Genomic DNA, 16603 nt, shown 5'->3' on the forward strand with positions numbered 1-16603 from the left:
TCATTAGCATTAGAGCATTGCAGCATTTCAGCAAATGAATAGCACCCGAACTTCAAACTCGGACACAGATTTTCAAGAAAACTCTGTATTCGAGTTCGAGCCCTGGTTATCAGGTGTCCTGTAAAAACCCCGAACTTAATTATTTGGGTTCGCTCATCCCTAGTCCTGAAGTTTCTGATGTAGCCTGTCATTAAAGATCAGCGATACAGCACTGGACCTGCAGTGGATGAGTATTCCAAGCTTTCAATAAGTCTTTTAAGAATTATTTAAATGCTTTCTGTGATCTAAAACTGCTATCACATTGTAATCATCTTGTAAATTAAAAGAAAGATTCAGTTTCATTGTTTATTGCTCCTTAATTTCTCCTTAGTCAAAATGATTCATTTTCAACAATCTATCAGTACCAGATTGTGAACTGGTGATAATGTGTTAGGACCTTAAAGGAGATCTGGAAGAAGGATTTTATATACCGATATAATACCGACATCACCACCATCAGCATGGGTGACTTTAACATCCCCATTGACACTTCTCACTCATCTGTCTCTAAACTTCTAACACTCGCTTCCTCCTTCGGCCTCACCCAATGGTCCTCTGCAGCTACTCACAAAGATGGCCACACGCTGGACCTCATCTTCACTCGTCTTTGTTCCCTATCTAACCTCTCTAACTTGCCTCTCCCCCTATCTGACCACAACCTACTCACATTTTCTTCCCTCTTTTCTCTAAGTACACAACCCCCCTCCACAATCTTTCACACCCCCGCAGAAATCTCAATCACCTTGACTTACACTCACTTTCTCAGTCTCTTTTCCCTCTTGCAGACATTGCTTTTTCACACGATGCAGATGCTGCTGCCACTTTATACAACACCACCATCTCTGCAGCTCTCAAATCAGCTGCCCCTTGCACATACACCAAAACCCGCACAATCAACATGCAATCCTGGCACACAAGCCAGACTAAAGAATTGAGACGGGCTTCCAGAATTGCTGAGCGCAGATGGAAGAGGTCTCATTCCACTGAGCACTTCATTGCATAAGCGGGCCGAGCCGCTCGAGGTCCGGGCTCGGGTTGTCGGTGGCACGAGTGTCTCCGGACCGGGGGCCACGTCACTCTTGTTAAAGGGAGTAGGTGGTGGGAGGATGGTGGTCGTGTAACGGGTCGTGATGTCACCCACGGGTCGTGGTGACGGGAGAAGCACCACCGCTGCGGCTGAAGTGTTGGCGGGCTCGTCCGGGATCGGTGTTGCGGCCGCAGCCGAGATGCTAGCCCCTCCGTGGGTAGGGGCGGTGTGTCCCGGAGCCCGGTGGGGGACTGTAGGAGTCATGGTGGTTGTTGTAGCCGGGGTGCAGGGCACCGTGCCGTTGTGTAGTGTGTCGTGCCCGGATTGCATTGGTGTACTCACGATTAATGCACACTGAGTCACTGGTAAACCAAAGTTCGGTAGTGGTTGTTCCCCGCGGCCGGCTGCTGTTGTCCCCTGTGGGGTTGATGGTGGCCCTTTTTCCCGTGCACCTCTGGTTGTTTGTAATTGGCTCCCCCTGCTTCAGCAGTGGTAGCCCGCTCCCCAGCGTTGAGCTGCCGGAGGAGCCCTCGGTTGCCCGCAGGCGCTGGGCCGTCGGGTGTTTGACCCTTGGCGGTGGCGCTCACCCGGTCTCGGTGGGCTTTTGCCTTCTTTCGGGACTTGGTTGTGGATGAACCCCTGAGGTCCGGCCAGCAATCAGTCAATTTGCCTACACTCAGTGGCTTCTAAGCTAGGACGGGGTCCGAGTACCCTTCTTCTGTTTGGTGCTCCGGTACACGTTTAGCTCCCCGCTTCGGGACCGGCGGTCTCCAACCCAAGCCCGGTCCGTACGGTTCTGCCGGTTGCTGTACCGGTACTCCTGCAGACGGCCACCACCGCCTGCCTGCCTGACATTTTCCAAGGGGCCCAGGCTCCAACCTGGGTCCCTGACAGTCTCTCTACACTTTCGCCTCCTGTCACTGTCAACTCTAAACTTTGTCTGTTTGAACTTCCTGCCCCAGGACAGTAGTCTCCTCGGTGGGCGTGTCTTTCCGCCTGACTCCGCCCAACTGATGTGCTCTTGGGGGAGGCATCAGGTCTCCCTATCGGGTGACGTATATGTTACCTCACGGGGGGTGGGGGTGTGTGAGTATGTGGCTGGTGTTATTACCTGTGACCCCTGAGGAGCAGGGCGTCACACAAACCTACTTCTCATACCTCATATCCTCTTTATCCCACAACCTTAAACAGCTATTCAACACTTTCAACTCTCTCCTCTGTCCACCAGCACCACCTCCCTCTCTTCTCATCTCAGCTGGAGACTTTGCCTCTTTCTTCAAGCAGAAGATTGACAACACCAGAGCAAGCCTTGGCCCACAATCACCACAGCCACTCCTCACAACTACTCAGCCTTCTTCCTCCAAATCCAGCTTCTCCAGCATGATGGAAGATCATCTTTCCACTCTACTTTCAAGATCACATCTCACAACCTGCCTGCTTGATCCACTCCCATCCCACCTCATCCCCAATCTCACCACAGTCTTCATCCCAACCCTAACCCATCTCTTCAACCTATCACTAACAACTGGTGTATTCCCTTCATGCTTTAAACATGCCTCCATCCCACCCATCCTCAAAAAGCCCTCCCTTGATCCTTCCTCTGTGTCAAACTATTGCCCCATATCACTTCTCCTTTATGCCTCAAAACTACTGGAACTGCATGTCCATCTTGAACTGTCCTCATAACTCTCTTCCTGCTCCCTCTTTGACCGGTTACAATCTTGCTTCCGACCCCATCATTCCACTGAAACTGCCCTAACCAAAGGCACTAACGACCTACTAACCGCAAAATCTAAGCGACACTACTCTGTCCTCCTCCTCCTGGACCTATCCTCTGCCTTTGACACAATAGACCACTCACTTCTACTACAAATTCTCTCGTCTCTGGGTATCACAGACTTGGCGCTATCTTGGATCTCCTCATACTTAACCAACCAAACTTTGAGCGTCTCCCACTCTCACACCACTTCCTCATCTCACCCCCTATCTGTCGGGGTCCCCCAAGGTTCAGTTCTCGGACCCCTGCTGTTCACCATTTACACCTTTCAGCCTGGGACAGCTCATAGAGTCCCACGGCTTTCAGTATCATCTCTATGCTGATGATACGCATATCTACCTCTCTGGACCTGACATCACCTCCCTACTAACCAGAATCCCACAATGTCTGTCTGCTATTTCATCCTTTTTCTCTGCACAATTCTTAAAATTGAACATGGACAAAACAGAATTCATTGTCATTCCTCCTCATCACTCAACTCCCCCACCTGACATATCCATCAATGTCAATGGCTGCCCACTTTCCCCAGTGCCACGTGATCGCTGTCTGGGAGTAATCCTAGACTCTGTTTTCTCTTTCAAGCCACACATCCAAGCCCACTTCACCCCCTGCCGCCTCCAACTCAAAAATATTTCCTGTATCCGTACATTCCTTTCCCAAGAAGCTGCAAAAACCCTAGTACATGTCCTTATTATCTCCCACCTGGATTATTGCAACCTCCTGCTCTGTGGCCTCCCTTCTAATAGTCTCGCACCCCTACAATCTATTCTAAACTATGCTGACCGGTTAAGCCACCTGCCCACCCGCTACTCCCCGACTTCTCCTCTCTGCCAATCCCTTCACTGGCTTCCAATTGCCCAACGACTCCAGTTCAAAACCCTAACCATGACCTACAAAACCATCCACAACCTGTCTCCTCCCTACATCTCTGACCTAGTCTCCCGGTACTTACCTGCACGCACGTAACCTTCGATCCTCACAAGATCTCCTTCTCTACTTTCCTCTCATTTCCTCTTCCCACCATCGCATCCAAGATTTCTCCCATGCCTCCCTCATACTCTGGAATGCTCTGCCACAACACATCAGACTCTCACCTACCTTGACAAGCTTTAAAAGGAACCTGAAGACCCACCTCTTCCGACAAGCCTACAACCTGCCGTAACCCTCAGTCTGATACAGCGCCGCACAATCAGCTCTACCCTCACCTACTGAATCCTCACCTATCTCTTGTAGACTGTGAGCCCTCGTGGGCAGGAACCTCTATCCTCCTGTACCAGTCTGTGACTTGTATTGTTTATGATTATTGTTCTTGTCCCTACTATGTATACCCCTTTCACATGTAAAGCGCCATGGAATTGATGGCGCTATAATACTAAATAATAATTATATTAATATGCACATGTATGTCTTTCAATGAAAAGTCCAGCAATACATGGCCAGTATTTAAACAGATATGCAAATCAGGGTAAAGATCTGAAGACTCTATCACACCATCTCTATTTCCTGTCCAGCACCATCTCCTCTTGCTTGAATGAATACTCCCTTGCTTTAGGTCACACAACATAAAAACAGCCAAGTAGGAGGAAGCATTGCTGGGCAAGAAATAGAGCTGGAGTGACAGATGCTTCAGATCTACCATAGCTCTTCAGTCTCATTTGCTTATCAATTTAAACACTGATATTTCAGTAACAGAATAACGGACTGGCTATGTAATGGTATTGCTGGACTTCTCTTTGAAAGAGCTATATATCTAAATATAAAAGTTTGGAGTGGAAAATCCTGGTAACAGATTCATGTTCCGGTAGTAGCATCTGTAAAACGTGACATTTTTATCTTTGGAAGCAATGATATTTAAAAGAGTGTTAATTCAAGTGATAATATTTACACATCTGATTTAACTATATGTATTTTCAGGTGGGAAGCATTGTTCCAAAAAGTCCAGAAAGCTGTGAAGAATGCAGATGCGTAATGGAAAACAATGGCGCAAATGTAAAATGCCGTCTAAAAGTGTGCCAAACTCAGTGCCCAACGGTAAGTGCTTTATGTAAAACAAAGCAACAAAAAAAAACAAAACCTTTTAATATTCTCAGAAGTTAGGAATTGAATGCTAGTTAGACCATGTGTATGAGCAGTTGAATAGACCGGTTTAAAATGGTACCTACAATGTTGCTCCTGGCAGAGGTTTTAGTCTGACCTCAGTGGATGCAGCCAACAGGTTGGGTAGTGATGAAACCATTTGGTGCCTAAAGGTTTTGAATTTGAAACTTAAACTTTAAGTGGTTGATGTAGACAGGAGGATAGTTCTTTCATTTATATTTTCATAATAGTAGTAATGCATTACATTGTCATGGTTTGTTCACAATTTCTCCATAGATTTTTAACCATTGGTAAGCTTGAGCAGTTGCGTTCTACTTCATACCCTACTCAGTAACGTCAGATATTTATTTTTTCTTAGAGTACGCTCGCACTATTAGTGTAAGACCGGAGTCACACTTGCGAGTGACTAGGGCATAACTCACTTGAGTCTCGCATCACATTACCCAGCACGGCCTGTCGCTCTCTAGACAGGAGCGGGTCAGCTCAATAGAAATACATGCAGCTGACCCGCTCCTATCCGGAGAGTGGCAGGTCATGCCGGGTGACGCGATGCGTAACTTGCGTTAGGTACCTGCGAGTGACTGGCAAGTGTGACTCCGATTTTACTCCTGCTGTGGACGCAGAATATTTTTTCTGCATCCAAAAAGCTGCTTTTTACAGTACAAGCAAATTGGATGGGATTTATAGAAATCTCCTGGCCATTGTGCTTCATTTTTACGCTGCGTAAACTGACCTGTGGCTCATTTTTCCAAGCCGCAGCATGTCAACTTCTCTTGCAGCAACATTCAGTTTTCTCTGTGGAGTTTCCCTATAGACTTGCATTATATGTGGAAAATCAGTAGGGAAAATACACATATGAATTTTTGGAGCATTTATGCAGCAGAAACGAACCAAAAATGATGTCAATACCAGGACGTTTCAAAAACAAAACAGCTTTATTTAAAGGACGACACTTTTTTGCAAAAGACTCTCTTATGTGCTGGAGATTATTGTTTCTATTATTGCCCATATTTACTCCTGAGCACCGATTACACGACAGTTGGGCTCCTTTTCCTCTCCATTTATTTAAAGGGTGACACACCAAACAGGGACAAAAAAAACGCAATGTCAAAACTCGATAAAATGGCAACATCAAAACACAATAATAAAGAAAACACAAGTAAACAATTGTGAGGAGATGGGGCAAAAATTCTGCAGCGTCAACAACTCAACTGATCCTGATCGGAACGTAGCCTAAAGACTCATACTAGAAGAGAAGAGAGTGGCGGCCACAGACTGTCAGGAGCTGGAGATCAGAGCAGGCCCGCACCTACACTAAGAATGCCCCCTCCCTGACACTGTGAGCGCTCTTCTGTAGTCCTCCAATGTCATTGCACATGTGCAGAAGCACAATTTTCAGTTTATAGAACATTTGCTCTGAGAAAGTCAGCACTGTCAATCAAGATCAGGGACAGTGCTGAATATGCAAATCGGAGGGTATAAAGGTGCACTGAACAATGACCATGCCAAGGGTGCAGAAAAGTGCCTCTCTTTGCATATGGAATAAAAGTGAATTTATCTCAAACAACAACACTAAAATATATATTGCGACAATGCAAATTCATAGATAGAAGCTACACAGATATGGAATAGGGAAAGAGTCGCACTACTCAGGGTGACCACACGGGACCAGTGCACTCCGCAGACACAAATGTATAATGGCAGATTATCTATGGGCTCTGATTAACATTGAGGGTACTGGTGGTATCAATACACACATAGTTAATTAAGGTTCATCATCCCTTATTAAACCGAGATCCTCAGAATTGCGCTATCACTCAGCCATCTCTATTAATCATCTATAGTGCCCCTACACTGATACAGGACTATAATAATAAGTTACCTGCAGCCATGTGTCTATTCGGTATGCACCTGCCCGTGTAGCCACTCCCACCTCGACGCGCGTTTCACCGTTTCCGGTTTCGTCAGGAGGCATGTCAGTGGTGTAGTGTGTGCCTTAGATATACTAAGTGGAATTGCTCCCAGCTGCTGGTCATTTGCCGGACACGGGCGCTCAGAGCGTCATGATGAGCGTCCCATGGGTGAGTCGCACTGCGAGCACGTCAACAGTCCACGTGACCGCGCGTGACGCGGTACGCGTCCCTGTGACGTGGTGTGTCCATGGAGACCGGACCGAAGTCCCGCCCCCATGTCACTCGCTCCGGTGGCGCGTCACCCATGGGATCAGCACAGCGCATGACTGCAGAGCGGCCCCCGGATCACATGGTGAGTGGAGCCCTGGCCACATAGGTGGTACCTTACGGTGTGGAGATGCATAGTAAATTGGGTCAGGGCACAAGGCCCAGATGCTGGGGCGGCGTGCCTCCTGCATGCGCGTAGAGCAGATGAACATGTTACTCTGCACCTCTTCACATACATATAAGGAGACACATTTAAAACATATGCTCATACAGGACGCATGCCGCCAATCATAGGCAAGCGTGCAAAAATATACACAGTAATATGTGCGCATGCGTCAAGCATTCTCCAGCTCCGCGTGCATATGCCACATGATATTGAATATCTAAAATTCCATGTATGGATGTGTCCAATAGGGCAGGTAATTCCTCACGGATCATTCGGTGTCCATGTATAGGTATCCAATCTTTCGGGTATCAGTAATTTGGATGCATACATACATGGAATGTACACAATATGGGGAACATGTCCGTTCATCCAAGGCCTAACAAATAACAGATGCGCACCGCACGCTGCATGCTCACGCGACCCATCATCTAAACATCATCCTCACCCTATATCCTGTTGATAATAATGCTTGTCTGAATATATCAAACTAAGATACATATGTACTGTGGTAACATATGTCAAACATGAGCGCAGAGTGGGTGCAAAAGTTGACATATACTATCTCACATGCATATTAACAAGATAGATCTCAGTTACATGCCCATAACGGACATATTACACCAATCCCAGACAACCGTACATAGGAATCGGCAGTTATATATGCATATATATCACGCGTTCTACAGCCCAATGTGCACATGCCATGCAATGTACAGTTTCAAAACATTCCGTGCATGAATGTGTCCAATGGGACCGATAATGTCTCACGAATCATCAGATTTCTTTATGTGACTGTCCACTCATCTAGATGCCATTATTTTGGACGCATGCATGCCCGGAGCATCCATAATGTGTGGGTCAAGCTAATGTGGAGTATAGCTGATCCGGCTAGCCCATCATGGCCCATTGTATGTATATACTTAAGTCATATGTGTTGTTGGCGTGTGGTGGACACATTCTGCGGTCTACTCAACTGGACAGGCCGTCAGTATATGTGTTCTGTTGTAGATCAGAGTAACATGGGGAAATTCTCTGCAATCATAAGGGTTCTGTTTGTGGTTGGGCATATGGTGGTGTCGACATGTGGGCGATAGGTCACGTTGGTCTGCGATGTGTTGTGTGTATGTTGCGGTGTTGACTTGGGGGCCTGATGGGCCATGATGGGCTAGCCGGATCAGCTATACTCCACATTAGCTTGACCCACACATTATGGATGCTCCGGGCATGCATGCGTCCAAAATAATGGCATCTAGATGAGTGGACAGTCACATAAAGAAATCTGATGATTCGTGAGACATTATCGGTCCCATTGGACACATTCATGCACGGAATGTTTTGAAACTGTACATTGCATGGCATGTGCACATTGGGCTGTAGAACGCGTGATATATATGCATATATAACTGCCGATTCCTATGTACGGTTGTCTGGGATTGGTGTAATATGTCCGTTATGGGCATGTAACTGAGATCTATCTTGTTAATATGCATGTGAGATAGTATATGTCAACTTTTGCACCCACTCTGCGCTCATGTTTGACATATGTTACCACAGTACATATGTATCTTAGTTTGATATATTCAGACAAGCATTATTATCAACAGGATATAGGGTGAGGATGATGTTTAGATGATGGGTCGCGTGAGCATGCAGCGTGCGGTGCGCATCTGTTATTTGTTAGGCCTTGGATGAACGGACATGTTCCCCATATTGTGTACATTCCATGTATGTATGCATCCAAATTACTGATACCCGAAAGATTGGATACCTATACATGGACACCGAATGATCCGTGAGGAATTACCTGCCCTATTGGACACATCCATACATGGAATTTTAGATATTCAATATCATGTGGCATATGCACGCGGAGCTGGAGAATGCTTGACGCATGCGCACATATTACTGTGTATATTTTTGCACGCTTGCCTATGATTGGCGGCATGCGTCCTGTATGAGCATATGTTTTAAATGTGTCTCCTTATATGTATGTGAAGAGGTGCAGAGTAACATGTTCATCTGCTCTACGCGCATGCAGGAGGCACGCCGCCCCAGCATCTGGGCCTTGTGCCCTGACCCAATTTACTATGCATCTCCACACCGTAAGGTACCACCTATGTGGCCAGGGCTCCACTCACCATGTGATCCGGGGGCCGCTCTGCAGTCATGCGCTGTGCTGATCCCATGGGTGACGCGCCACCGGAGCGAGTGACATGGGGGCGGGACTTCGGTCCGGTCTCCATGGACACACCACGTCACAGGGACGCGTACCGCGTCACGCGCGGTCACGTGGACTGTTGACGTGCTCGCAGTGCGACTCACCCATGGGACGCTCATCATGACGCTCTGAGCGCCCGTGTCCGGCAAATGACCAGCAGCTGGGAGCAATTCCACTTAGTATATCTAAGGCACACACTACACCACTGACATGCCTCCTGACGAAACCGGAAACGGTGAAACGCGCGTCGAGGTGGGAGTGGCTACACGGGCAGGTGCATACCGAATAGACACATGGCTGCAGGTAACTTATTATTATAGTCCTGTATCAGTGTAGGGGCACTATAGATGATTAATAGAGATGGCTGAGTGATAGCGCAATTCTGAGGATCTCGGTTTAATAAGGGATGATGAACCTTAATTAACTATGTGTGTATTGATACCACCAGTACCCTCAATGTTAATCAGAGCCCATAGATAATCTGCCATTATACATTTGTGTCTGCGGAGTGCACTGGTCCCGTGTGGTCACCCTGAGTAGTGCGACTCTTTCCCTATTCCATATCTGTGTAGCTTCTATCTATGAATTTGCATTGTCACAATTTTATATGTATGTTTTTGTAACATTTAATAAATTGAGTATGATCACACGTATATTTGCTGTGTGGACCTGATTGTTGTTTATAGGATATCTTATTCCCAGGGACACGTTGTATGACATATATGAGGCTAATTATAGGTTGCACAATATATATTACTGATATAATTTTTATAGAGACTAAGGGGATGATTCATTAAGATGCTTACACCAGAAATTTGGTGGAAAAGAAACTGCTGCTGTGTCAACACAACAGCGGAAGCTACAGAATCACCGGCAGGAGACGTCTGTGATTGCTCTGTTCCGGCAGAGATGTACACTGAGCAGAAAAGGCGGATAGTCAGCAACTACTGTATCTGTCTGTTTGTTATTAGGCTCATAATAAAAAAATATCTAATAGTCCTGGACAACCCCTTTAAAGGGGTGGTTCACCCATATTTTTTATTGTCTAGATCGATATTATATTGAGAAACAATGTTTCTCTCAAATACCTTGTGTTGTTAATAGTGCCTGTGAGAGGCACTATTGCAGACCGCTGCTCCCCGTCCAGTGACGTACTCGTCCAATGCTGCCTCGTCACATCCGTGCAGCCGGCTACCTTCTGAGCCCATCTGCTCCCTGCTCCTCCTCCCTCCTCCATCACAGCACGTCTCTTGCTTGCAGTGTTCTGCGAGGAGGGAGGAGGAGCAGGAGACGCGCCGTGCCGTGCTAGGAGGGAGGAGGGAGGGGGGGAGGAGGGAGGAGCAAATGGGCTGTGACAGCAGTGAAACATCGCTCACAGCTCAGAGTCTGGAAGACTGTAGCCGGCCGCACGGATGTGACGTGGCAGCATTTGACGGGTACGTCACTGGACGGGGAGCAGCGGTCTGCAATAGCACCTCTCACAGGCACTATTGACAACACAAGGTATTTGAGAGAAACATTGTTTCTCAATATAATATCGATCTAGACAATAAAAAATATGGGTGAACCACCCCTTTAATGTCTGCACATGTTTTTATATTTTTTTTTATTGTAGCACTTCAGGTGCCATAATTATATTTATTTTTTTACCTGTAAATGTAACTGTAAGATGGCTTGTTTTTTCCCAAGATGAGTTGTATCTGACTGTGCTGCCATTTTGGGGGTAAAAACGCTTTATTCATGGCATAGACTGCAAAGTATTGATAACAATCAATGATGGCCTGGGTCCTTCAAACACCACTGTGAAGTAGTCCTGAAGAAGGATGTGCTGAGATTTATATATGGACTCAATAGTAAATCTAGGGTAGGCAACCATTTTCTCCACATCCAAGAAAAATAGTTTGGTTATGCTAATCAGTGTTTGATCTAGGTTTGATTGGAGAAAAAAAGTTTCTCCACCTTCTCCATGCAGTCCATGAAAATCGAACTGCACTCAGATGTCATTTGAGTGCAGTCTGATGTTTTTCCACAGAAACATACCTTGACGACTTTGATACGGTACTTGGATCAAAAATGGACATCACCACTTTTTTCTTTGGACTGAATTTGTTCCGAGAGAAAAATCGGACAAGTGCACATCCCCATAGAATAATGTTGGTACAAGTGTTATCCATCAAAACCATGGATAGAGCTCATCTGATTTAAGAGGTCATGTGAACGAGACTTAGCAAATCTACCAATCAGCAGCACGTTGCAGCCCATAAAATACATGCAAAGGTTTTGGAAATAATAGGAACCCTTTCTATGTCCATCTCTACAGTACATTTCATAAGACATTTTGCTGCTAAATTCCAAAGAATATCAAATCAAAAGAAACTAATTAGGACAAAATTCCTCTAATTTAGAAATGTAGCATGAAGTTATGATGTGTCCCATATGTTCAATTACATTAGGAGAATGGTCTAATGTAAATGGAAGAAACGTTATAATTCATACAGTAATACCAGCATTGTGTATGGTGCTAAATGTTTATATGATGAAATAAAAAAAGCTAAGGAACCAAATAAAGCAAATTGTAATATATTTTTGTATATGAAATATTTAATTTTTTTGCAAGCTTTATTTTTTTACTTTTATCTTCAGGGATTTTCATACCAATTGGAACCTGGACAATGCTGTGGAAAGTGTGTAAAGCATTCCTGCCTCCTTGATTTCACTGAGATAATGGAGGTATTGTATATCTGAACTCCATCATATACAGAGCATGATACTTTCCGTAATGTTTTTTCGCTCTATTCTTCTGTGCGTGTATACAGTATAACCCGGCATTGTTGGTTGCTTACAGTAGATTAAGTTGATGAACACAGTGCCTACTGCATTGAGGGAGAGAATGGCAGCACACCAGTTGCAGGATAGTATTAGCGACAGTGTTGCTATTTATTTTTCACTTTGCATGAGACATAGGTTTATGAACACTTGAGAGCCTGCAGCAAAGCCTAATGAGAAAGTACATTAATTTGTGTGTGCTGCAAAAGAAACTGACAAACATAATCTGTCCGCTTTGCAGGAACTTTTTATATTTTTTTTTAGAAGTGAGAATAATAGGAGTCAGGTTAGATTATAGCACATATGACTTTTCTACTATGCGTTTTGTATGATTACTGTGCAATCAAAAGGATTTCTGATTTTGCAATTAGAGGTATAATTTCAGAAGTTACTTTTAAACATCCATCTCTTTTTTTTTCCTCCTTCAGGGTCAATCAGATCTTAATTTACCAGAAGAGTGTTGTCAGAATTGTTCGCAGGATGTTTGTGCCGAAAATAACACAGTGCTGATCAAGGTATGATAGAAACACTAAGACAAGATATAATGTACTGTATATTGGATATTTCAGACTAAAATGTGAGGCTCAATACCGAGTAACACTTCCTAGGCAGAAAAGTAGCGAATAAAGGGGACCAGGGACATTTGCTGGATGGCTATGTGTCAGGATGAAGTGGATGGCATTGGGGGGTCCCTAAGAATCCAGTTTGACAGGGTCAGGGAATTTATATACAATCCCATTTACTGTACAATGCCGTACAGTAAATGGGTTTGTTCAAAGGTTTGCCCAACAATCCCATTTACTGTACAGTATGTACTATTACCAGTCTACAGTATTTCGTCAGGATGACGTTGCACACTTATTTGCATAATAGGATAAATCCCCGTTTTATATGTTCTAATCATAGCATTTCTGTATGCAAAGTGTCGATTCGTATTGAATTGATGATGCCCTACAACTTCGTAATTCCCTTTTTTTCTGTATCTCGTTCCGTTTTCGAGATAAAAAAAATCTAACTCTGTTGTTTTCGACCAGGTGGCGCTTTAGGTGGTTTCATTGCGTAGCGCATAGCTACTTTACTATACCTAGACACCACTTCTATGCCTATAGCTGCCGCTGTTCTCAAGTTAATGGTGGACATACTGTATATATAGGGTGTGAACCACTGGCACACACAGGTGTAAAGCAAAACCTAGTTATAGCTCTTCCCTAGGTTATGGTAATATGTAGATTGTCCCAATGGTTCACACATCATATCACTATGGATGAAGACTACTAAGCCCATCCTGTATCATCAAGAACAACAAGAAACACAATGTATTAAACAATTAAAAGTAATAAAATATATTTAAAAAAATGTTTTTATTTAAAATAACTTGTTCCCATTTATTAATATAGGCAACATTCGTTTAAATTGTAAATGACTGATTTTTTTAGCTCTGAAAATTCACCATAATGCATCTCCCTTTTTCTTAATATAATGTACATTGCATGTTGTTAGATAAAATCTATGTTCTCTGATAGAGACACCAAGAGAACTTACAGGAATTGGGGACAGTTCTATCCCAAGTAGAGATGAGCGAACCGGTCGCGGTTCGGCTCGAGGTTGGTTCGCCGAACGGGCCTCCCGTTCGAGTTCGGTTCGTCGAACGTTCGACGAACCGAACTCGAACTGCATAGGAAACAATGGCAGGCAATCACAAACACAGAAAAACACCTAGAAAACACCCTCAAAGGTGTCCTAAAGGTGACAAACAACTCAAACACATTGGAAAGTGACAAGGACATATACTCATGCGAAAACAAAACAGCTGGACAAGGAAAAAGAGGAGGACACACAGATATAGGCATGGCACGCCATTCTAAAATCATGTAAAACACCGCAAGGTGACTCCAAGCATAGTCTCCCTTTTTTTCCAAAAATTGGGCCCCACACCCACCCACCCATTCAGTGGCAGCAGTTGTGCCCCAGTTGTACACTTCACAGCTAGATTTGCATCAAGCACATTCCAAAATACGCCATTCTTATCCGTCCCCAGGATGACACCGGGGTAGGTAGCAAAGTCTTTCCTGATCCCAGCTCTGTTCATCTTGGCTTCTTTTAAAAACACAGCAAGCAAGGGTTACTCCAAGCGGAGTCTCCCTTTTTTCCAAAAATTGGGCCACACAGACACCCACCCCATCAGTGGCAGCACTTGGGCCCTAGTTGCAAACAGGATGTTTTGATTTGCATCAAGCACATTCAAAAATACGCCATTCTTATCCGTCCCCAGGATGACACCGGGGTAGGTAGATAAAGTCTTTCCTGATCCCAGCTCTGTTCATCTTGGCTTCTTTTAAAAACACAGCAAGCAAGGGTTACTCCAAGCGGAGTCTCCCTTTTTTTCCAAAAATTGGGCCCCACACACCCACCCATTCAGTGGCAGCAGTTGTGCCCCAGTTGTACACTTCACAGCTAGATTTGCATCAAGCACATTCCAAAATACGCCATTCTTATCCGTCCCCAGGATGACACCGGGGTAGGTAGCAAAGTCTTTCCTGATCCCAGCTCTGTTCATCTTGGCTTCTTTTAAAAACACAGCAAGCAAGGGTTACTCCAAGCGGAGTCTCCCTTTTTTCCAAAAATTGGGCCACACAGACACCCACCCCATCAGTGGCAGCACTTGGGCCCTAGTTGCAAACAGGATGTTTTGATTTGCATCAAGCACATTCAAAAATACGCCATTCTTATCCGTCCCCAGGATGACACCGGGGTAGGTAGATAAAGTCTTTCCTGATCCCAGCTCTGTTCATCTTGGCTTCTTTTAAAAACACAGCAAGCAAGGGTTACTCCAAGCGGAGTCTCCCTTTTTTTCCAAAAATTGGGCCCCACACACCCACCCATTCAGTGGCAGCAGTTGTGCCCCAGTTGTACACTTCACAGCTAGATTTGCATCAAGCACATTCCAAAATACGCCATTCTTATCCGTCCCCAGGATGACACCGGGGTAGGTAGATAAAGTCTTTGCTGACCCATGACTTGTTCATCTTGGCTTCTTTTAAAAACAATGTAAGCAAGGGTTACTCCAAGCGGAGTCTCCCTTTTTTCCAAAAATTGGGCCACACAGACACCCACCCCATCAGTGGCAGCACTTGGGCCCTAGTTGCAAACAGGATGTTTTGATTTGCATCAAGCACATTCAAAAATACGCCATTCTTATCCGTCCCCAGGATGACACCGGGGTAGGTAGATAAAGTCTTTCCTGATCCCAGCTCTGTTCATCTTGGCTTCTTTTAAAAACACAGCAAGCAAGGGTTACTCCAAGCGGAGTCTCCCTTTTTTTCCAAAAATTGGGCCCCACACACCCACCCATTCAGTGGTAGCAGTTGTGCCCCAGTTGTACACTTCACAGCTAGATTTGCATCAAGCACATTCCAAAATACGCCATTCTTATCCGTCCCCAGGATGACACCGGGGTAGGTAGCAAAGTCTTTCCTGATCCCAGCTCTGTTCATCTTGGCTTCTTTTAAAAACACAGCAAGCAAGGGTTACTCCAAGCGGAGTCTCCCTTTTTTCCAAAAATTGGGCCACACAGACACCCACCCCATCAGTGGCAGCACTTGGGCCCTAGTTGCAAACAGGATGTTTTGATTTGCATCAAGCACATTCAAAAATACGCCATTCTTATCCGTCCCCAGGATGACACCGGGGTAGGTAGATAAAGTCTTTCCTGATCCCAGCTCTGTTCATCTTGGCTTCTTTTAAAAACACAGCAAGCAAGGGTTACTCCAAGCGGAGTCTCCCTTTTTTTCCAAAAATTGGGCCCCACACACCCACCCATTCAGTGGCAGCAGTTGTGCCCCAGTTGTACACTTCACAGCTAGATTTGCATCAAGCACATTCAAAAATACGTCATTCTTATCCGTCCCCAGGATGACACCGGGGTAGGTAGATAAAGTCTTTGCTGACCCATGACTTGTTCATCTTGGCTTCTTTTAAAAACAATGTAAGCAAGGGTTACTCCAAGCGGAGTCTCCCTTTTTTCCAAAAATTGGGCCACACAGACACCCACCCCATCAGTGGCAGCACTTGGGCCCTAGTTGCAAACAGGATGTTTTGATTTGCATCAAGCACATTCAAAAATACGCCATTCTTATCCGTCCCCAGGATGACACCGGGGTAGGTAGATAAAGTCTTTCCTGATCCCAGCTCTGTTCATCTTGGCTTCTTTTAAAAACACAGCAAGCAAGGGTTACTCCAAGCGGAGTCTCCCTTTTTTTCCAAAAATTGGGCC

The 16603-nt window shown here is 45.1% G+C and overlaps 1 protein-coding gene across 1 annotated transcript in view; it reads left to right on the forward strand.

Annotated features, from left to right (window-relative positions):
- Positions 1-16603, forward strand: part of LOC142254347 (uncharacterized) — a 172968-nt gene that overhangs the window by 138054 nt on the left and 18311 nt on the right. Inside the window, exons 31-33 of the mRNA XM_075325393.1 lie at positions 4758-4874; positions 12148-12234; positions 12759-12845. Coding sequence (XP_075181508.1) covers positions 4758-4874; positions 12148-12234; positions 12759-12845 — 291 coding nt within the window. The remainder of the gene's footprint in view (positions 1-4757; positions 4875-12147; positions 12235-12758; positions 12846-16603) is intronic.

The sequence above is a fragment of the Anomaloglossus baeobatrachus genome, chromosome 10 (assembly GCF_048569485.1).
Source record: "Anomaloglossus baeobatrachus isolate aAnoBae1 chromosome 10, aAnoBae1.hap1, whole genome shotgun sequence".
Lineage (NCBI taxonomy): Eukaryota > Metazoa > Chordata > Amphibia > Anura > Aromobatidae > Anomaloglossus > Anomaloglossus baeobatrachus.